The 23,823-nt window shown below is 40.2% G+C and overlaps 1 protein-coding gene across 4 annotated transcripts; it reads right to left on the bottom strand.

Annotated features, from left to right (window-relative positions):
• Positions 1-39: 39 nt before the first annotated feature.
• On the bottom strand, positions 40-23,811 carry DNAI7 (dynein axonemal intermediate chain 7). 4 transcript variants are annotated; one of them, XM_065632605.1, is made up of 17 exons: positions 23,314-23,387; positions 21,983-22,003; positions 20,566-20,647; positions 20,010-20,443; positions 19,227-19,318; positions 17,900-18,001; positions 14,613-14,750; positions 12,563-12,709; positions 10,500-10,603; positions 8,792-9,071; positions 7,129-7,234; positions 4,616-4,818; positions 3,526-3,670; positions 2,504-2,718; positions 1,631-1,798; positions 1,258-1,371; positions 40-321 (listed from the first exon to the last, which is right to left on the bottom strand). In XM_065632605.1, exons 4-17 carry the CDS (start codon positions 20,026-20,028, stop codon positions 46-48), a joined length of 2,109 nt encoding a protein of 702 aa, XP_065488677.1. In that variant the 5' UTR covers positions 20,029-20,443; positions 20,566-20,647; positions 21,983-22,003; positions 23,314-23,387; the 3' UTR covers positions 40-45. The 4 variants fall into 4 exon arrangements, with proteins under 4 accessions (XP_065488677.1, XP_065488669.1, XP_065488693.1 ...); XM_065632597.1 differs by lacking the exons at positions 20,010-20,443; positions 23,314-23,387 and adding an exon at positions 23,776-23,811; XM_065632621.1 differs by lacking the exons at positions 10,500-10,603; positions 20,010-20,443; positions 23,314-23,387 and adding an exon at positions 23,776-23,811 and having other exon boundaries at positions 8,792-8,944.
• Between the last annotated feature and the right edge of the window lie 12 nt (positions 23,812-23,823).

The following is a 23,823-nucleotide window of genomic DNA, read 5'->3' as shown; positions in this document are numbered from 1 at the left end:
TTGAATGCTTTTGATAATAAAGTTTTAAAGGAAAGCATGCAGTGTCTAAGAGTATGTTAAAACTCTTGTAGCAAGTAGTAGCTGATAGACAACATCAATAAACAAGAAGTTAGCTGTTTCCACTTTATCAATTGCTTCTTGGCTGGCAAAGTCCTTAAGCATATGGAGGAGCGTGGAATGAAATTCAGAATCTTCTTCTAGCTCTTCTGAAAAAGCTTCACTAGTCTCAGTGATCTTGAGCTTTTGTGCCTTTTGACCATTGAACAGGTAAAGAGACCAGTCTTTGTCACTGACAGAATCTGCTTTAAGGTGCTCACTTACCTATTGCAGAAAAAAATGGTGCTGTAAGGTGAAGCTTGTGACACTGACAGAGGATAAATTCCATTATGAAATTCTATGATACTCATGAGTGTAATGCAGAAACAAAACTAAGGTCATGCTTTGAACTCCCAACACAGCACTGGCTCTCTGTGCCAAAGAGACTGTGTACCAGGTACTGTATCAATATTAAAATGTTCCTTCTCGTTTGCCTCTGTAAAATGCAAGGTTTGACCACTCCAACTTTCTTGCTGCTCCTGATTCACGTGGAGAGAGTAGCTAAGTGCAACAGGCATAATTTGTCCTGGGATTAAGTATTAGACTAAGTGTTTGTATGTCATGTGCAATTAACTCAAAAGGGTGGGAGAGCATCTCAAGATTTAAACGTTCTGTATCTACAACCCCAACTTGGGAGTATTTTCTTCTCTACCTGTGAGAAGCTTTAGCCATATGTGTGTTGGTTCACAGACAGAAATAAATCAATGCTGAAGTGGCTTGTTTCCCTCCTTCATAGCCATATGGACAAGAAGAAATTCCCAGATGTTAATTATGAAACTTGCAGATCAGATTGCTATTCAGAGGACCCCTACAGTAGGATACTCAAAGAAAATTGGCATCCAGCTCTATCACCTCAGCTTTGGCTAAAGGCTCAATAGCTGACCTGTCACTTACCCATCCTTGCACATTAGCAAATGTGGGTCCCGTTACAGACCTCGCAAATGCATGAGCAGAGAAGCTGGCTCTGAACTCTCACTGACACACACTGAACAATAAGTAGTCAACTCTAAATCTTAAAACTGCTGCACTAAAAGCATAGGCAAGGGTTGAAGAAAATGTTTGAGACGACCACAACTTGTAGAAGTTGATTGTTCGTGCATTTTTAACTGTGCTGGAGTTCTGTGCTGGGTTTCTGTAGAAGTTTAGTCTAAATCCACAAACCTTGAACACTACTTGCTCTTGACCTGCTTCTAGATTCCATTTGCTCCAGGCAAAAGCAAAAGCAGATGCAACCAGTGCCATCTGTTGATAGGCCCTAACTTCTGCCAGGGGAGCCTGTAATGCAAAAGTGCATGTTAAAAAAAAAAGTTAGACTGATTTTTATATATATATATATATAAAAAATTCCTTGTGATATACAAATGTAAGACAAAGTTTGCTTTAACCAGTATCCTCTGGTTAAGTTGTATGCATGTCACCTGATTCTGCACAACAGGTCTTCATACAAGAAAATGATACTCAAGTAAAAAATAGGTGGAGGAAGAAAAAAAAAAAAATAAACCCCACACACACAACAGGAAAAACATCCACTCACCTTCTGGCTCACAGAGACATACTTGTGAGAATACTCTCCTGGGAAAATATTCACACCAGCTTTTTTCAAAACTGCTCTTAGGTCAACTGGACTTATCCATTTTCCTGTGATGTGGGAAAGCACATTCTTCTTTTCCACCACTACTGAAGACAACATACACTGATTACCCTGTTGTACAAACCAGTGACAACAACTTACTAGTCACGAAAGCTATTTTCTGCTTTAGGCATCAAATATTAATATCTTTGCTCCTCTGGATATTGCATACATTATCCACAATGCTGGGCTGTAAACTTTCATTCACAAATCCTGAAGCAAGACCCTTTTCTGTAGGTTTTCAGAAATGACACTGCTCTACTGGCCCATGCTTATGCTCATACCAACTCTTTTAAAATCATGTCTGTTACTGATTCATCCAGCAATGAGCATATGGATAATCAGGCATAATTTGAACCTTTAGAAGGAACAAGTAGCAATAGTTGTAGGCTACTTGAAATGTTTTTATTTCTCTTGGTATAACTGGAGGGAGAGAGGAACAATTTGTGTGTCTCTCGCTGGTACAAGTCTTGAAGTCAGGAAGGTAGTCTCAATATCAAAGCACTTACTGGAACTTTGCAGAACAATCATACAGATGCTTTATTCTGACCAGATCACAGAAAATAACTCTAATTAAATCACCAGTACTGCTCCCTACAATGCTTGGAAAGGAAGAGATCCTCCCTCATTTTCACTGGTGCAGTATGAGACTCAAATTCCTCTCGTGGAGGCATCACAAGCTCTTAATAAAGGATACTGTAAAATTTTCCCTATGTAATTATTTTCTTAAATCTGTAAATGTTTTATTTAAAAAAACAAAAAAAATATTTACAGTACCTTAATGTGTATCTGAATTGTCGCAAAGACTGCAGCAACTACAAGTATTGCTTCATCCACACCAGTAGGTCGCAATTCCCATGCCTGATAGGGCATGTTGAGATGAGCATCCTGGAGAAGTGCTACTGTATAAAAGGCACTCATCGCAAAGGTGACACTCCCTTCTTGGGTTTCATACGTTATATTGCTGATGCCATCAGTTCTCCACTGTTGGCCTTTACAAAAGGGATGCAAAAATACTACGATGTATATGTAAAGCTTCTGCTTGTGATATGTGCTGGGGAAGAATTAGTTAGTAAAGACATCCTAGGTTAACCAATATTCACAGTTAAGATAAAATATTAGGCACAAAATAAAGATAACTCATTAAAAGCAAAAATTTCCCTCATTTTAATTGTCTTTAAGTACAAGATTGGGCTAATTTTGACAGAAAAGCTTCTCCATCTCAAAAGAAATATAAATACTAATGTAACTCGTGTCTTATTTACTACATAGCAGTCCACAAGCTCATTTTCAAGAAAAACTTCAAATATCAAACTGTTTTAATAGGTTCTATGCTCTTTGACAAAAGTAAAGTCAGAGGTATGTTGTAGTTGTCTAATTATAATATCACATTTGGTTTCTAATATTTAATTTTCATATTTTAATACTAATACATGTAGGTAGGAGCTAATTTGGTTCAAAGTGGACCTCACATGGCCTCACCCTAGCAAAATCTGATTTGCGCGATACAGGTGTACCCATTCAATGGCATGTATTGTTTTTCCATTCATGATAAAAAGCTACAGTAAAAACCCTAAACAAGCAATCTACTATTAGATATGATGCAGAAGCAAAATAGGACAAAAAAAAAAAAAATCCCACAAACCCCCAAATCCTAAATCAATTAACGCTGAAGTCTCGAAATTATTTCTGGGCTCTGAATTGTGTCTTATCTTTACAGCTGGCTTCTGGAAACAGTCAAACTCAGGTATAAATTCCGTTATTCAAACTTAAAATAAATTTATGTCCTAAGTTCATACCTGCAGGATCCCACCGGGCTATCACAGGATCTTCGAAATACATCACACTGTCAGAAAGTCTAAGGGTTATCTTTATCAGCGGCTGTGCGGCATCTTCAGCCTCTTCTGGGGGATACGGGTATGCCTCCAATCCAACATCAAGTAACTTTGGCAAGATGGCACAAGAACAGATAACATTTTTTATTAGAAAATGTAGTAGCCTACTTTTTTTAAATTGTTTTCAAGTCCAGTTTTCAATCGCCTGCGGAGTTTGCTAATACTCTGTTTAAAATTTATTAGTGTTAATGGTTTGCTAGTACTGGCCATTTCCAGCTACAGCCTTGAAGACAGCAGAAGGGTGGCTACCAACAGGCCTTTGAACCTTGCACGTGCTGTTGATGGCACCTTGAAGGCAGCGCCACACAGCAGGCAGAGGCATTTTTTAATAGATCCACTGTCTCCAAAACAACCAAGAGCACCTGAGAGACAAAAAGCACTTTGTTCACACAGTGTCAAAGGGAGCGAAAGAGGTCACACACAACTGGTAACGCAGGTCTGTATTTTCAGCTGGGAATGGAGATCCCATGCCTCTTGATCTGCCCACAGTCCCACTTCCTTTGTATGGGAATTTCACTTATTAAAGGTTTTCAGCTTCACAGCAAAAACTGTGATGTAGGTTAGTGCTGCATCAGGCTCCACTAGTGGGAAAACTAGAACACGTTGGCTATAGTCCTCAAATACCTTGCAGAGCCTGGAACTGAATTGGCAGTAATTCCGCTACCATCCTTTCACACATGAAAAACTAAGAACTTCTCTCTTTGCTTTTCCTTTGGCCAAGAGCATTTTCCAGCACAACACTCTGTGTCAGCCATGCCGATGAGCACTGACTGAGCACACACCTCTCTACCTGCAGGCTGATCTCTTCCCTCCAGCTGCTCCAAAAATTGGCCAAGCATAACTGAAGAATGATTAGAAAACTTGGTTTTCTAGTTTGCTGCTCAAGAAATCATGTCCACGGCTTCTGTACAGTGGTGACACGCACCTCAGGAACAGCTCTTTAAGGATGAGAGGGAAGAGGACGGCATGGGGTGGAAGCTGTCGCCTCACTTACCTCCACCATGCTCCAGTCATTGATTTGTTTGACCTGAGGTGGAAGCCGCAGCACATCAATGTGGTACACACCACCCACTGGTACAAACTGTTGCAAATCAACAATGTTTTCATCAGTTATCGTCTCTTCTTTTCCATTCGCCTCTTCTTTTTCATTTGTCTCTTCTTTTTCATTCGTCTCTTCCTGTAGCAGTGGATCCTGAACTAAAAAAATAAGCAAACAACCTGAGTTAACTTGGTGCTTAAATTAAGACACTGAGATTTCCCACTCCTGTTATTTTTCACTTTTGCACAAAAAGCCCATGTGCTTGAAGTGCTTCACACTCTGCAGCATTTCAGCACCATCTACTGGTGTTCTCCAAAACTTTTAACAATTAATTGAAATGTGGGGAAAGACAGCTGCACAACAAAAAGCACTTCTTGTTTTGGTAATGAGCTTTTTAACAGACTAATCTCTGCTCTAACTTTGTAGTCAATTCAAAATGCTTTATAAAGGAAAAAGGTTTTACTGACAATGAGTCACTTCATCAATCACAGAAAAATTTCACAAGTACAAAATACAGTAGATTCTGGACAGTTTTAGTAAGATTGTATAGGTATGAAAAGAAATGAAGCAAATAAAAAGATATGAGGTACTATAGGTCAAGTGCTGAAGGTGAAAGACAGAAGATACTTACGAAGAGCAAGAGGGATTTAACATGAAATGATTTTCAGATAATAAAGATAATTCCTATTTTTCCACACGTAGTTACGTATATATTGCATGTATGCACGCATTTAAGTTTTAATTAATTGGAAAATGTTATTAGAAGGCATCAATACCACGGACAAAAATGCCTAGAGATATTTTCTTAAAAAAACCACAAAAAAACAACAACAAAAAACCCACAAGACCACATAAAACATTGCACTGGATATTACAGAAGGAGAACAGAAGTTACCACTGGTGGGGATCAAGAAAAAGTGTTCAATACTGTAAAAATAGCCACCACGTTATGATATTTGCTCTTAGAGAGTGAGATAATCTCAAAAAATGACAAATATCTATATAAACTGTCTTCAAGTTTTTTAAAAAACAAGTGGAAACAGTGTTAATTTTATAACGTCAGATTTAGTTGCATTGTGCAGAAGTTTTATTCTATTGTATTCACACAACAACAACATAATGTCCTTTTGCAGTTATTCTAATCAATACATTTACAGGAAGTAAAAACCATTTTACTACCAGCCACAGTGGTAGGTTGCACTTTAACTTGCTTTTTAAATATAATACAAATATACTTCAGTATCTTCTAAGCAAAACTGTTTGTTCTCCCAAGCTAAATTAACTTCTTAATGCTGGTACAATGAAGTTAAATTTAGAGAACTGCAGTAGTTCTCGCTCTTTTCCCTGTTGTTGCATTCCTGATTTTTTCCTCTCATTCACCTGGCTGCCTGTTTTCACTGCATTTGTGGTAACTGAGTGTCCTTTCAAATTCTACTCTGAAGAGTGGTTGAATGGTTTTGCGAACCATTAGCATGCCAGCAAAAGTGTAGTTCCATAAGCCTTCTCTCCTTATTAAAGCAGACAAGCTTGAAGACATTCAGGTATAATTAGTACACTTCTGTGCACATACATTTCACCTAATACTATGGCAGGGATTTTCAAAGTCTTACGGAAATAAAATAGCAAATTCCTCCAAATGACGCCCAAGTTCTTTATATTCTCTTGAAAATCACCTTGTCTGGGCAGTCTTCAGGGTCTAGTCTGACAGCTGGTTGCTTGGACTGTGCTCAGCAGATAGTGTCATGGGGTGGAGTTTTTTGGGGTTTGTGGGTTGGGGTTTTTTTTGTTTGTTTTTACTACAAGGAAAAGGCTGTCCAGTTCAGCTAAACTACGTTGAATAGGGTGCAGTTGTTCTGTTTAAGACAGTGCTACAAGAAAACTCACTCATTAAACCAAAGGACACCAAAACAGAGAAGAAATTTGTAACTTACGTGGGACAGATGAACAGTTTTAGTTCCTAGAATTAGGCCCTCTCTTAGCAAAGTGTATCTGCATGTATCTCATTTAAAGCACACATTTAAGTAATACTCAGCAATGCCTACACAACCCAAGTGCCTACCGTTACATGCATTTGAATCATTTTTTCCTGAGGAAGTCAAGTCTCACCAGACAGCCTGGCAAATTCATAAAGATTGTGTGTCTCACCCATAAACATACATAAACATATGCATAAAAATACACAAGTGTACATAAACATAATAAACACGTACATTAATATAAACATAAATAATAAATAAATTGAAATAAGTGTGGGGGCAAAATCCATTTTCCTATCTGTCCTTTTTTTCTACCTGCATTTAACAATCATTAACAGAAATGTCAACAAAACTCAAGTGTTATCAAAACATTAATATTTTTATAAACTTTGTTCCATTGACAGAGATCTATATCACAATGTTTCCATATTTAAAATAAAATATTTAGAATAAGTACTTTTGTAATGCTGCACATAAAAACTAACCAAATACCTCGTGATGGTATGTCCAAGGTTTCTGATTTCTTCCTAATGTCCTCCTCTGTTGTCTCATTTATACCAGCTGGGCTATCGCTGTTTTCTTTGAATGAGATAGCAGACTATATAAAAAGCAAAAGACATTTTTTCATTAGTCAGAGACAGACACAATAAAGAAGAGGGTAGCACCTCCTTGAAGGAGGTCCAAGGAGAAGGAGTACAGTCCCATTCCTCCAGCAACATCTGCACCGACCTTGCTACAGGGTCAAGGTTTTAGGAAAAATCATTTCTACCTAGCTAGCAAAAATAGTTATGGTTAAAGACGCATAAACATAAAATAATTACTTCTTCTCCACAGCAAATTCCATCTCAAGCTCTGCAAATACCATACAAGCACTTAGCCTTCTTAGCAGTGTGTGCACTCAAAAATTACGTTTATGCTGACTTTACAGCTGGAAGTGTGACACAAAGAAAATTCAAGCCGATGCTGAATCCAAAGCCGTACTGAAACTCTTCCAGAATCCCCACTTGCAGTGATAGCCTGTGCCTTGCCCATGATATTTGTTCCCTTTCTCATAATCTTCTCTATTTCCAAAACATTACCCTTGATTTCCAGCCAAATTTCCAACCCAGACACTAATTCCGCCCTGTCCCAGCAGACTGCACAGCACAGACAAACTGCAGCTCAGTGTATGAGTCATCCATGTGGAGACATCTCCTGTGCCCTGTGCTGTGCCTGCCAGCGCACGGGAAGAACATTCATCTCCTGAAACAGGACAGAAGGTGAAGGGAACAAAATGTTTATGCACATAAACATGGGAGAACTCAAGGCAGAGCCACACAGGAGGAGAGAATGCAGCAGCTGAAAGACGTGGACTCTTCAGAGGGAACAGGAAAATTCACATAACTGGATAAGGAGAGTAAGACCTGGGAAAGAAAAAGAGAAGGAATGAAGTGAGGAGCTTGAGGAAAGTCCGAAAAATGGAGGTGAAAACTGCCAAAAAACGAGATTTGTCCTAAACAAAAGGAAAAAGGAACAAAAAAAAAGTGCGGGATTTCAGCCACTGATTCACTACAAAAGTGTCGGGGACTGAAAAGGAAAAAGGCAAAGATTGTTGCTTCAAATGTATTAAGAAGGCATAAAAAGATGATGTTTTACAGTTATTTGTGCAGAAATTTCAGACGGAGAACCCAAGCCCTTTATCTGCAGGTTGCAGATGCTGCCAAACTCTGAATCCGATTCTGCACACTGCTCATCTTCCTCATATTGGATTCCTGCAGTGATTCTACAGGCTGCCAATTTCTCAGAAGCAGGATCCATTCATCTGGACATCTGTCACAGATTTATGGGAATATCTTACAACAGCATCTGACATTCGTCACGGCTTGTTCCTCCTCTTAAATTGCCAATCAAATGCCAACTCATGCATGCCAGCTGCATGGCAACTATCACACTCTGTCCAAACTTCCCTTTCTACCTTCTGTACCACAATCTGTGGTCACCATCTTTCCATTCCCTTGAGAAGATCTATGACACGCTATTAACACAAGTTGCCGCCTTCTATAAAATGTTTAAGAACTTGGCTCGCTCAGGACACGTTTAGAAGCTGCTACACTGCGACTGGGCCCTGAGTAACAACAACAATGTGGAACATTCTTTGGCGAAGCTTCTTACCTACCTTTCTCCCATCAGAACACATTTCTCCTTCAGCAGGCATGCTGGGCTCTTCTCTGGCTTTCTTTTCCTCTTCTTCTGGTTCTTCAACATTGTCTTTTGAATGCTGAGTTAACTCTTGGCTATCTAAGACTTCCAATTTTGGCACATTCTGACACTGCAGCCAAAGTGGAGATACATGATCATAGTGAGTATGCAATATGCGAACAGCAACACTGTTCACAGCCAGTGACTTTGAAAGATCAAATCCATGCTTTGCATCATAAAACACGTGATTTTTGAACCTGTAAACAACAGTTGAAAAAATAACATTCCTTAGTAAGACTTGCAGCACTTATTTTATATTTCTTCATAAGCATTCAAATCAAAAAGTCACCTAAATTCTCTTTTGTTGCATGGCACACACTAGGAAACAGAGTGGGATGTCAAAACATGCACCCTGTCCTGTACTGACAGCTGTCTGTAAGCTCCTCCAGAAAAGCTGTAACTGCATTAAGGGATCAGGAGCTACAAAAATAACAGTCCTGATAGGACGACAATGAGGCAGAACCAGACAGCAGCTCTTCTACACAGTACATTCCTGGTAAAACAGACTAATTTCATGGGCAAATCCTACATATGTGAAGTCACCAGCTGCCTATGTCTCAGCATCTTCCACATGAAACCCAAAGCGATACACAGATGTAAAGGTAATTTTGATAATCAACAGTATTACACAGCCACTGATCCTTGTGACAGTGTAGGAAACAGGCTAAGGGCAGCACATCAACTTGCATCAAGTCAGGTATCTAACTTGTGAATTTGCGTTCTTTTATCAGATACAGAAGTTTCTTGATCATTGCAATTCCTGCTCAGCCCAAACCAGAATGATTCATATAATACTTATTTCTGGATAAGATCAGCTGGTCACAAGTTCTAAAAATCTTCTAGGAAAGCATCATTTATTTTTTTAATCTTGGTTGAAAATTTTAAGTGCATGTCTAAGCTGATCAAAAGGCTTTAACACTAACCCAAATGGGCTCCTCCTGCAGGTCAGTCTGACACTGCTCAGGACCCAGCCTTCTACTGACCTTCGCAAAGCCCACAGCAACAGGTCCTTAGCCAAGGCAAAGTCCTTTTACCTATTTATTCCTCATATTCGTAGAGTAGGAGAAGGAAGTCTGCTCATAAATCTTGTTTTGAAAAATACATCTGTTAAATGGTAACCTAATTTAAAAAATCTTAGATTCAGAACCAACACTGGAGGATATTTCCACCTTGGGCTCTAGAACCTTTTATCTAACAGAGAACTGAGCACAAACATAATTCACCACTTTGCAAGCAACTGTAACAGCTTAGAAACTATTTAATGTAACAGCAAGAAACATTACTTCCAGAGGAATTTCAATTCTCTGCATGAGTTTTATTGTTTTCCTTTAAAAATTGCTCTGGCAGTAACAGAGCTCTGTAGTAGCATTTTAAGAAACAAATTATATATATATATATTTATATGTATATACATATGTAAACCACTCTCATTTCTTTAACAAAACTCTGATGTAACCAGTACCTTCCTTAGAAACAGAGTGGTATGAAATCCATCACTTGGCAGTCTGTAGAATAAATGCTACTCAACATGAAAGAGATTACAAGAAACTGGTCCTTGGTGTTTACGTGACTTGGGTAGACAAGGCCAGGCCTCACGCCAAATTAAGAATTTCAGTATGCTGTACCTTACTTTCTTCTTCAGATTGGCCCAAATACATAAAGTAACATTTTTATCCTTTATGACTGCCTGCATATTTCCGGAGTCAGCATCTTCATGCATATTACCTGACTACAAAGGAAAAAGCAGATTCAATCATGCTTTCTTCTTATTGATATAACTTTGATTTACTTACATTTACACTTGAATAAATAAAAAAAAATAGACATATGGGAATAAAAATGCAAGCTCAGGTATGTAGTATTTATATACTAAAACATTACAGTCATAAACTCAAATCTCTTTGTTAAAATTTGAACTACGTTCTTTTTCTTCCTCTGATTTCATCAATTCTGTCAGTCAAATACTGCCAAATACGGGACCTTACATTATCCCCTTCAATGGTACTGCCTGTATCTCCCTTCATCATTGCCTTCAAAAACACTTCTCAGGACAAGTGAAAAAAAAAAAGATTTACTGAGCAACAATGCACTCCTATCCCACGGTCACTGCACAAATTGTTTTATATTTTTGTCAATATAAAACTTGTGAACTTATAATTACATTAGGAGAGTTTAATCCTAAACTCAGTAAAGACAATAAAGAATTTAACTTTTCTTAATTTGCAGAGGGTTTTCATTATGAACATACAACCAGTTCACAACCTGGACAGGCTGGAGGACTGGGCAGAGAAGAACCTGATGATGTTCAACAAGGGCAAGTGTAGGGTCCTGCACCTGGGGAGGAATAACCCCAGGCACCAGTACAGGTTAGGGGTGGACCTGCTGGAAAGCAGCACTGCAGAGAAGAACCTGGGAGTCCTGGTGGACAACAGGGTGACCATGAGCCAGCAATGTGCCCTTGTGGCCAAGAAGACCAACGGTGTCCTGTGGTGCATTAGGAAGAGTGTGACCAGCAGGTCGAGGGAGATTATCCTCCCCCTCTACTCTGCCCTGGTGAGGCCGCATGTGGAGTACTGGGTCCAGTTCTGGGCTCCTCAGTTTACGAAGGACAAGGAACTACTGGAAGGAGCCAGCGGTGGGCTACGAAGATGATTAGGGGTCTGGAGCATTTTTCTTATGAGGAGAGACTGAGAGAGCTGGGTCTGTTCAGCCTGGAGAAGAGAAGGCTGAGAGGGGACCTTATAAATATCTCAAGGGTGGGTGTCAAGAGGATGGAACCAGACTCCTTTCAGTGGTGCCCAGGACTAGGATGAGGGGCAACAGGCACAGACAGAAGCATAGGAGGTTCCACCTGAATATGAAGAGAAACTTCTTTACTCTGAGGGTGCCAGAGCACTGGAACAGGCTGCCCAGAGAGGTTGTGGAGTCTCGTCTCTGGAGACATTCAAAACCCACCTGGACACATTCCTGTGTGATCTGCTCTGGGTGAACCTGCTTTAGCAGGTGGGTTGGACTGGATGACCTCCAGAGGTCCCTTCCAATCCCAACCATTCTGTGATTTCCTTTACTCTTTTTCTTTTTTTTTTTCTTCTAGCAATATTATTTTGGTACACATACTTACTATATGATTAATATACCTAAAATAGCAAACAAGATCACTACCTGTACATGCATCCCAGAAAATGGATTCCCAAGCACATTTTCATTTTCGTGTTTAAACACTCTTTACTCTCCCAAGATATTAGTTTGAAAAATATTTTAGTCATATGAACTTGTATTAAAAAATGTGTACAAGCTAGCCTTATGACCCGCTTTTCACATTTGCAACTTTTTGTACAGTCAACTAGTTTTAATTTTAATCACTGAGACAAAACAGGAAAGATATTTCATCCAGCACTCCTTGTTTTCTGCATCTCCAAATCTCACAAAATTTCACAATAATTTAATCTTAAATGTCTTAATGATGGAAATTTCCACTGTAAAGATAAGATTTTCAGGAGTTTTGAAGAATTATGAGTCTGGTATCTGTTATATACATGCTGTGGAAACCCAAATGCTAAATCTGGAAGTTCAAATACTAATCTCTGTGACAATTTAAGAACAAACAAAACCAACCACCACGACAAGAAACTTGTAGTTAAGCTTCTGTGCATTGTGCATATTACAATTTCAAAGCAGAAAATCTTACTTTAAGCAGGTGGTCTGTAGCTCCATCGTACTTCTGATGCAGCAGATTCTGCAATTCCAGAATAGATTCCTGGTACTGGACTGTTTCTTTTTCTGTTATCTCATTCGGTGATGTGTCCAATAAAAGAAACTGCAACTTCTCGATTAACTAGAAGACATTGTATGTGGGAAAAGTATCACTGTTTTAACACCACTCTTAATATGCTTGTGTGTTCAGTTATAAAAAATGAGCCCAACTTGCTTCCTTTGTACCTAAACATATCTTAGTCAGCAAAACAATATTTTTCATTTTATCTCTAGAAATTGTGCTAAGCTGGCAGTATCAGACAGCCAACCATGCAAAGTGCTGGAAATTCCAGAGTCAAGTCTGCCTTCCTTCATTCCTGTAGTCCAACTCCTCCATTCCTTAACTTGTGGATTGTGAAATCTTAGCTTATAAAATAGATGATTTATTGAACCAGATTGGTCGTACGAGGAAACCTTTTGGTCAAAAATTAGTTTTAGTGAAAAGCTTACAGTTTTATTTTGGAACCGTATTTTCTATAGCAATAATCTCAACTATAAAATCTTAAAAAAAAAGACACACAGCAATTACATTTTAATTCTCAGAACAATCCTCACCATGAAGTTTAGAACTCTGTCATAACGTTGTCTTCCACTACCTGCTAATATCTTAACATCTAAATGCTTGTATACAACTAAAAAAATTCCTAGCTGGCCAAAGTGACCTGTAGCACTGAGACGAAGGGAGGACATATTATATTTATGCCTCCCTTCCAGACTTGCCAGACCCTTCTTCCTCTTAACCTTTTGGAATTGCAGTGCTACTGCTCATTAAAGATGCAGTAAAGCCGCAGCAGAACAGTCACTCTGACTGTCTCTTTGATGTTGCACCTTGAACACGGCCTGCCTTGACAGTCAACTCTGAACTGCTGAGCTACATGATCTCATCACTCATTGTGTTTCACGGTTTCCTCTAAAAACACGTAGAACAGGAAAGAAACGCTCAAGTGTTTTAGACCCAGAAAAGACAGACAATCTGTTTGGCATCACCTTGCATTTCCAGTAGGGGGGAAACAAAAATGCTTCTCTTCCAGTATCACGTAATACCCTTCTGAGAGTACAGTGCAAGGCAGTAGAAGTTTCCAGGACCTGCAGGAGCTGTAACTGCATTCAGTGTTGGATGGGAAATACACAGCGGGGCAGAGGAAAAGACCTGACAGCGGGAAGAAGAGTGGCGAGAAGGAGCAGAAGTGGGCAACTGCCACGCTTTTTGCTTGGGTGGTGGCACAGAAGATCAAGGGAGGAGTTATCTGTTGAAACTCTTGGAAAGGACTAGCATGTTCCCTGCTGGCTCAGAAAAAGGCAGCATGCGGAAGGTGAAAATTGCAGCACCCAGCAAGCATTGCAAGACAGGAAATGTAACACTCAGAACCAAAGCAGCCCAATGACATCTGTATTACATGTGTGACTTTCACCTCCAATTTCTGAAAGACCCCACTTAACTTTCTGAAAACCACTATAAAGTTAGCACAAGTGAAAATAAAATGCTAAATTTACAGAGCAGCCACAAATTGCTTAAAATTGCTTAACAAGCCATCAGTGGTTGGTAGATTGCATTTTGGGAACTCCTGCTCTTATGTGACCCTTTACTGGCTGCAAGTGTTCCACCATAAGGCTGTTGTCCACTGGAGCATCTATATGTGACATGACCTCATATGTTCCGGCTCAAGACTCTTTAAAATGTACATAGCAGGGACGATGGATGTTGGAATACTATTAATAGAGCTCACTGTAGAAACATTACACACAAATCTCTTAAATGCACTGTGTATTTAAAGTCAATAGTCATCTTCTTTAGAGCTAACAATAAATTCGTAATTTAAAAAAAATGTAAAAACCGAAGGAAAAAAAAAAAACCTTCTGTGTTTTCAAGGTTATGGCCAATTTCAATCACTTGGCCACAAAAAAAAAAAAGGAGGGGGGCAGAGGGGACCATAAAGGATACATTCTGGTAAGCTTAAATTGAAAAATACCATTTTAACACTTACATTTAGTACCTGTTCCCCCTTCTTCATCACAAGTTGAATGTCCTCATTTTGATCGTCACGCCATAAGCTCATGAAAGTATTTATTTCCTGCAGTACAGTTGGGTCAGGATTTCCATCACAACTGAGGTAATGCTCCCACTACAGAAAATGTTCAAAGAAAAGTAGATACAGGTATGTGGCACAAATGACCATCACTATTACAAGAAAAAGGAGGATTCGGAAAGACAAATACATTGATACATTCACACCTGCATCTAAACAGGACTGTAACACCACCTGGCTTACCATAATGTCTGAAAAATAATGCTTTACTTCAATATTAATGTGTTAAGATACTTCTGCTCACCTAACACTTGCTGTTTATATGTGTTCATTTATCAGAGGTTTCTGTTCTGCAAGGTAGAGCTTACATGTGTACAAAAGCAATGAATTCAGTACCTGCCACAAATGTGGAGCTGAAGGTGCAAATGACTGAGACGATAAATGAGGAACCAGTGCAGGTGGAAGAGGCAGATGGTTTTCAAACCAGATACTGCCAACAAAACTGAAAATTCCTACACTGGCAATAAAGCTGCCTAAGAGCTTTCCACTCCAACGTGTTTGTTCCTCCTTTCTCTGCCTCTGAAGGAGATTTCCTTGTCCTCCCTGGCACAAATTCAACTGTTACAGAAACCTCTGGTGGGAATGTGAAATCTTATATATCCTTTTATTTAATAATTTCATCTTCAAACAGGTTATTGGCCATTCCTATAGGTGGGGAAAGAAAAAAAAAAATCAGCGACAGGCTAAACACACTTAACTCTGCACCTGAATCTAGCATTGGCTCATGGAATCAATTTATCACGTATAATGTTATGTTTTTCATCCCTCTAGTAAGATATCAAGGAAACACTCCCTCCTTGTTTACTGTGAAGATTAATAACACAATGTTATTGAACATTGCATTACAATGTAAAATGGATCTTTTAAAGCAAAAAAGCAAAAATGCTTGTATAATTGCATTCCCAACCACTTCCATAAGCATCTCCACTGATTTCAAAAAAAGGCAATAATAGGTGACCCCTCAAGACACTGGAAACTCCTGTATAAAAAATTGATCAGTCTTAAATAGTTAACACATCTGATTTCTTCTTTTAACATCTTTGCACTTAAAAGAGAGCTTCAGTTTCACCATCAGGAAAATACATTCTTAAAAACAACAGCACCTGTTCTTTGAGAAAAAGGATCAATTTCAGTATAATTTGTAAATGTATCTGTTAATCTGAACTGAATTTGTTCAGAAATGAACATGGAAACCCAGCATTTGGTAACATATATTTCGTTTGCCCTAAATCTTCCTAACAACAGACTAATACAAACTCTGGTATTTCCCATAATCTACCAGTATTTTATTTGAAGATTTATTTTTAAAATCATAGTTCTATTTTGCCATTAGTCTTGAAAACAAAAAAATCTTCTGTTTCTCCTTCCAAGAAATACTCTTCAGAAACATCCATAAACAACAACTGTCCCCTTTTGAAACGACCAAGAGATTCTCTTGTTCACAAAGATAATATAATAAAATCAGAGCTTGTCATCAACTGAAAAGGTAATAAAAATCACCCAAGGGTGTCAAGACGCAACTGTGAAGTAACCGTGCTGCACCCTTGTGACAAGGGAGGCTAAGGGCACACCGGGCTGCATCAGGGAGAGGGTGATCTGCCAGCCCAGGGCTGCTCCCTCCGTGGGGCTCCTGAGGCCACATCTGCATTGCGACACCCGGTTTTGTGCCCCTCAGCACAAGAGTGGGGCATCGGAGCGTCCAGAGGAGGGATGTTAAGATGGTTAGAATCACAGAATAATAGAACCATTTTGGTTGGAAGAGTCCGACCATAACCTAACCTAACTCTAGCACTAAACCATGTCTCTAAGAGCCTCGTCTAAACACCTTTTAAACACCTCTAGGGATGGTGACTCCATCACTTCCCTGGGCAGCCTGTTCCAATGCTTCACAACCCCTTCTGTGAAGAAATGTTTCCTAATATCCAATCTGAACCTTCCCTGGCACAACTTGAGGCCATTTCCTCTCATCCTATCACTTGCCACTTGGGAGAAGAGACCAACCCCCTCCATGCTACAACCTCCTTTCAGGTAGTTGTAGACAGTGACAAGGTCTCCCCTCAGCCTCCTTTTCTCCAGGGCGCTGGGGAAAATGACACATGAGAAAAGGCTGAACTTTGTTAGTCTGGAGAGGACTAACAAATGCCATCTACCAGTACTTAGAGAGGGGTTATAGAGAAGAAAGAGGCAAACGTTCCTCAGAGGTGTACAAGGATAGTGTGTCATGACAGGCAATGATCACAAGCTGTAACAAGGGAAATGCCACCTGCTTTTAAAGAAAGAATGTTAAAATGAGAGCAGCAAAGCACTCAAAAAGGTTGCTTGGAGATACTGTGGTATCCTCACCCTTAGAAATTTTCAAAACCCAACTGAGCACCTTGATCTAACTTCAGAGCTTGCCCTGCTTTGTGCATGAGGTTGAAGTACATGAATTTCAGAAGTCCCTTCTAATGTGATTTATCCTATGATTCTGAATTTGCTCTGCAGAGGCTTTATAAATGATTAAGCAATATACAAGATAAAGAGAAAATCCTTGTGTCTGCAAGTCTCTTTCACCTTACCTGGAACCAAACTGGCCCAATCTCATATCAGAGTGTTGCTGAATGTTTCTGCAACATGGATTCACAAGAGCGAAATGTTCTACTAGTCGATTTCCATACCTTACTATTCAAAATTTCACAGGTATATAGTACTATGGGTGATGATTCAACCACCACGTACATCACTTTGAACTGCAGATTTTAACTCTTGGCTGCATCTTCATACATCTCCAATCCTGATATCTGACCTAGGTTTGTGCCATGTCCTTCAAAGTTTTGGCCAGCCTCTCTACAAATGATGACCTGTGATACCCAGGAACCACTGGAACAAATGTTGTCAATTGTCTCCAATCTACAAAAATATTTTTTAAGCCCTGGCAGAGCCTTTTTGTGGAATGTTTAAAAGTAGAACGAACAAAACTGGCTCTTCTTTGCCCACGTTTCTTTTCTGAATACACCAAAGTATAGAAGATAGTAGAGAATGAGCATGGCCAGTCACTACCTTGAGATGGAACTTGAAATGCAGTCATACCACACACCTAAATTTAACAAATGGAAACTTCTGGATCCTGTAATGGAGACATAGCCTAAAGTCTGTCCATTGTCAAACCTCTATGACAGTGGACAGATTTTGGAAAGAAAGCTTACCTTTGCGTATGCTCTGTAATCTCTTTTCCACTGCTGTGCAGACAAAAACTTTTGTTCCAGTGAATAAAGTTCTGCTAGTTCAGACTCTCTTCGTTCTTGATCCTATTAAAATGTATATATCAAACAGATGAGTTAAATATTTGGTTTACTTCTTACGATTATATTACATCAAAGTGGAAAAAAAGAATTGGGATATTTGAATGAGTTGTTGTTTAAACAAATCCAAATACTGATAATGTGGAGTTTTTACGAAACATTTAATTGAGAAGACTGCAGTAGTTTGCAGTATGCTATTGTCATCACATTAGCTGCTGAGCCATATGATAAACTTAACATGTCATATGATTGTTAACCTCTCACTTGAACGGTTTCCATATCATAATCCTGGAACTAGCTCTAATGAGAGCTGCTAAAAAATGTAAGCATATGTTGGGAAAACGAATGCAAGATTGTTTTATCTTTTTCCTTATAATTTCTATATTTTAAATTCCTCTCCTCCTTAGTGGGGGGGGTGGGAAATACTCTGGGAAGGACAAGAGGCACAGGCAAGAGTGACTTTTTCTGAAAACAAACAACCAGACTTTTATTTTTGGTAGTAAATCTCCTTTTGTTTTTGAAAACACACAAAAAATAGATATTACCAATCAGTTTTAATTCTGAATTCCAGTCTTCTCAGAAAAATAAATATATATATATTCTAATACATACACATATACATGCACACACACAAATCAATGTATCTGCCCTAACATGTAATCACTTACAGAATCCATACCAAAATTTTCTTGCCACAGCTGTACCAAATGGAGTTATGTGGGACACAAAAAATACATCCAATCAAAAGTGTAGTAGAAATGGAAGAGGCATTTATTCAAACCAGAGTATGACATATTGCAAAAGTTATTGTATTTAGCCGCAGCATCTTTATGTATCAAAGCTAGGCAAGACTATCTCATCTCGGGGAATTTTTCTGAATCAAAGCAACACTACACCAAACATTTGCTTAGTGAAAGAATACTATAGAAAAAAAAAAATCTGTACCATTTCCCTCAGTTTTACATGCATTATGTTTTATATCCAGCTCATGACCTTCTCAATTTGTGGGATCTTATATAAGAGTATCTTTCAGTGGCTTGGCTAGATTTTTCATTATTAATTTCATTATTAATTTTAACCTACTGATGACAGAAAATTTCCTCTACATTGTTGTCAACACTAAGGACATAAGGGAATTCATTTTTATTCTCACACTAAATCATTAATGTTTTGCAGACCTTGTCACAAGTTTAGAAATATGGTTAGATTTTTTCAGTGAGTACAAACTAACTTTTGCCTCAAGCTTTTTCATCAGCTCTTGTTCAATTCTCTCCTTTTCAAGTCTTGCTGCTTCTTCTTGTTGTGCTTGAATTTGGGCTTCCTCTGAAGATTGGGAAATATATCAAGAGCACAGTTATATTTTGCTTAATAAAACCAGACAAACCTTTTTTTTATTAGGTGTAATGACAAAACAACCACAATAATGAACAACATGAGTGTGTATATTATATTGTGCACAAATCTTCCAAATGAGCCGAATTAATTTGAATCATAATACTAAAACACACTATCTGTGGTGCTACCCCGTCAGCCTGTGACAACTCATGTGGAGACAAGGAGTAGAAAGCCCTCTTTTTCCTCTCAGAAATGGCAGCAGGAGTGCACTCTCCTTTCATCTACAGCTTCAACTGGCACAGGTTCTTAATCCAAACTCGATGGTAAAACTGTCTGAATGGTTCAGCCCAAAGTGTCACTCTTCTCCTTTCCTACAGCCTTTGGTTTCCTACAACTTCAATCTTACAGCTATTTGTTTGTTGAAATCCTCTTCAGGATCAGTGACTTCTGATCCCAGTTTTAGCTTTTCTTTGCTGCCATAGAGACTAGAAAATTAGAGAGGATGTGAAAACTAAAATTGATTCCAACCTCTAAGCCTAAACTAGCACAGCCTATGCATCAATCCTGATGTTCCCAAACAGTGGCGTGAATGTCACTGCCTACGTGCAAATCACTTCAAATTTATCTGTGCTGCACAGAGGCAGGAGCAATGGCAGCTCTCAAATCTGCCTGTACTCACCTGAGCTGTGACTCCCCATCACCGAGATTACTAGTGACTAGCAGTTGCTTACTATAACTAGCAGTCATAGCAGGCTCAAGCCCCCACCAGGCTGGATTAAGGGCAGAAAGGGAAGCAGGAGAGATGGATCTGATGTTCAGACAGGTGTATGGGGTTGTGACACTAAAACTCCAAAGCAGACACATTCAGATGGGGCGGACAGGTAAAATCACACAACTGGGATTTCACTTTAAGGGCTACAGGGATATACAACAGAAAGATCTTGAAGAAGTGAGTGGAGAATCAGTCAGTCAGCAGAGACAGAAGACACCATCTCCTTCCCAAGTTCCTAATCACAGTAGAAATAACTGGAGAAAAGAGTATGGCTCCAATAGGAAAGTGACTTCCAGTAACAAGTAACATAGAATTTGGCCCACACAAGAAGGCGGAATCACCTGTGTTTGTGAGATAGAGATAGATATTGATCCACATACAGTTTAGGAAATCACTTTCTGTCCATTTATTTAAAATAAGTGATTTGTGCCATCATAATCTCTATAAATGAAGTGCACAGTACCTTCCTCTTTCAGCCTCCTTTCTTCTTCTTCTTTCTGTAATCTCAGTTGTTCAGCTTTACTAACTTTATTTTTGCCACCGGACTTAATGTTTGCAATAAAAAGAAAATGAGTGTCAATAAATTTTTGTTGTAAAATCCTAACTGCAACTCAAGACAGTTAACTGTTCAAACTCTAGGCTAATTCTAGAATAACTGTATTTTAAATTTGGGTTTATCAGAAATTATCTTCTTTTTCAATTCTCTGCCATTTGGATATATATTTAAAAAAAAAATGAGGCCATTAAAATGCAAAATCTACTGTCATATAACAGATTAACCAAAACAGAACACTTGTTTTTGTCCTGTAATTCATAGCATTCATAGATTCCTCACTGATGATACACATAGATATTTTATAATTGGATCTGTGCATGAGGCCATACTGTTTTCAAGAGACTTGAACAGCATAATTCTTGTTGGATTTGACGATGTTTGCTAATGACCCCCTCAATTCTTTCCTTACCAGCAAAAAGAAAGACTCTTGAATGGGTTTTTAGTTTTTATTACCATTTTGTTTGATTTTGTGTTTGTTTGCTTTCTGCATTGATAGGGGATGGTTTAATCAAATGCGTAGGACCTACACTGTCACTACAAAATGGCACTTAAAATAAAGATGGAAAACGGAAGATCTGCTTGTTTCAATTACTTACAGTCACTTTTTAGTCAACTTGTTTTCACATGCTTATGACTTAACACAGTACTGACAAAGGTGAGATGCACAGTTCTCCAAGGAATACATTTGAGCCTGTTCTTTCCTAGGGGAGGGGTGGATAATTTCATTCTCCCTGCATTAATAATAATCCATGGGCATGAATTTATGCAACCCAGTTTCCCATGGGCTTCTGTCTGTTGTGCTCCCTGCCCATCGTGTTCTGTGCGCAGCCTGCAGCCCAAAGCCAAGGCACTGGCTCTGCGCCCGGACACCCCCTGCCAAGCAAAACCCGCAGCAGCTGCGCTTGCCACCTTCTCTCTGGCTGCTCCGCAGAAACACGACTCAGCCTCCTCACAAAAGGGACATGAGCTCAGCGTCCTGGAGATGCCTATTCCTCTTTCAAATTTGATTCAGCCTGACCAGCTGGCTCACAAGAAATACAGATTAAAAACCAAAAAAACCCCAACTTTTTCCTTTTAAAAAACATATTTGCATACAATTATGGTGTCACAGCACCTTTGTTATGGCATAACCTCTTAAAAATAATGTTTTGTAGACATTAAGTCCAGAAGTAACTGATGCTTACTTTAATTTCAGTATGAAGTGCTTTGTAATTTTACTCATTTAATTTCCAGAATAACAGAATTGTGTTGGCACACTATATAAATGAACACTGCAAGGGCCAAAACGCTGTATGTGAACTTGAGCGTATTTCTGCCTACCTACCTTTTTTTTCTTTTTTGGACCCTAGAAGATCAGGGGGAGGAAAAAAAGAAGAAAGTGAGCATCAGAGAACAAGGTATCAAGCATTAAGGAATAATTAGAAAATATAACTACTCGGTAAAATTAGATGAGATTAACTGTTGAAAAAATTATAATGACAATCACTTAAATACTGCAGAAAATTAGCCACTAACACATGACTCCAGACCTTCATAATCTAACAGGCTAGACTACATTTATGGTTATAGAAGTGTATCTACTTATTCCCACTGATAAAAAGTTAATGTACAATAAATATATAATTTAGTCCAATATACAATTTACTCAAAAAATGTTTTCTGATCAACTGATGCTATGTGCTGCTCCTGTTAACACTAAATTGCATCACGCAATGACCTAGGAGAGCACAGAAACACCACCACAGTCTTGTCTTATTCAAGGGGAGGCTGCACGCAAAGTGAAAAAGTGTAATTAGGGGAATTCCCCAAACAACTACAGGAAATAAGAACAGGTTCTAGGAAGCCAAACACCTAACAGTGAATCGGTTATTTGATTTACCAAACAATTACATTTTCTGTGCAATGTCTGAATATCGCCGTGTGAGTTTACAGAGCTCCGGTGTGATTGATGAGAACATCCCTGCAAGTGGGGAGGGGTGGAAGAACAGGCGGGCTGTGCCAGGGAACGCGGAGCCCTTTGTTGCCGTGGGGCAATTCTGAGAGCAGTTTTAGTTCCCTCCGAGCAGCTACAGCAACAAACTGCAGCGCAAGAAACGAGACAGGGGGATTTCAGAAAAGCCAACGTGCCCTTCAGCCACGGAGATGATGAAGGGAGTGGAGCATCCCCCTTATGAGGAAAGGCTGAGGGAGCTGGGTCTCTTTAGCTTGGAGAAGAGGAGACTGAGGGGTGACCTCATCAATGTTTATAAATATATAAAGGGTGGGTGTCACGAGGATGGAGCCAGGCTCTTCTCGGTGACAACCAGTGATAGGACAAGGGGCAATGGGTACAAACTGGAACACAGGAGGTTCCACTTAAATTTGAGAAGAAACTTCTTCTCAGTGAGGGTGACGGAACACTGGAACAGGCTGCCCAGGGGGGTTGTGGAGTCTCCTTCTCTGGAGACATTCAAAACCCGCCTGGACGCCTTCCTGTGTAACCTCATCTGGGTGTTCCTGCTCCAGCCGGGGGGATTGGACTAGATGATCTTTTGAGGTCCTTTCCAATCCCTGACATTGATTCTGTGGTTCTGTGATTTTTCAAAGCCTTAAATCCTTTTATCCATACACCAGTCCTCCAGCAGCCCACGGGGAACGCTTCAGCGCAGCCCTTACCCACTGCCGCACCGAACCAGCGGCTCAAGGATCCCGTTAGCGCCGCTCTTGCCTTCCCTCCTTCCCCACAGGAGCTCAAAGCCCCGCGGCTACAGCGGCGCCAGCAAACCGCCCGGGCACAGGCCGCTGCTGCCCGCCCGCAGCAGCTGAGGGCGCAGGGGCAGCCCCGCGGTCTGGCCCCAGCAGGCCGCAGCCGGAGCCCCGGCCCGCCGTGGTGCGGGCCCCGGGAACGAAGCGCCGTACCGGGGAGAGCCCCCGCCACCGCCCCCGGCCTCCCGCCACCGCCCCCGGCCTCCCGCCACCGCCCCCGGCCTCCCGCCACCGCCCCCGGCCTCCCGCCACCGCCCCCGGCCTCCCGCCACCGCCCCCGGCCTCCCGCCACCGCCCCCGGCCTCCCGCCACCGCCCCCGGCCTCCCGCCACCGCCCCCGGCCTCCCGCCACCGCCCCCGGCCCGCTCTCACCATGGCGCCGCCGCGTTGCCTAGGCGACCAGCCCCTCCTCCCACGTGC

Source organism: Caloenas nicobarica, chromosome 1, assembly GCF_036013445.1.
Source record: "Caloenas nicobarica isolate bCalNic1 chromosome 1, bCalNic1.hap1, whole genome shotgun sequence".
In the NCBI taxonomy this organism is placed as follows: Eukaryota; Metazoa; Chordata; class Aves; order Columbiformes; family Columbidae; genus Caloenas; species Caloenas nicobarica.
This window is presented reverse-complemented; position numbering and strand designations above follow the sequence as displayed.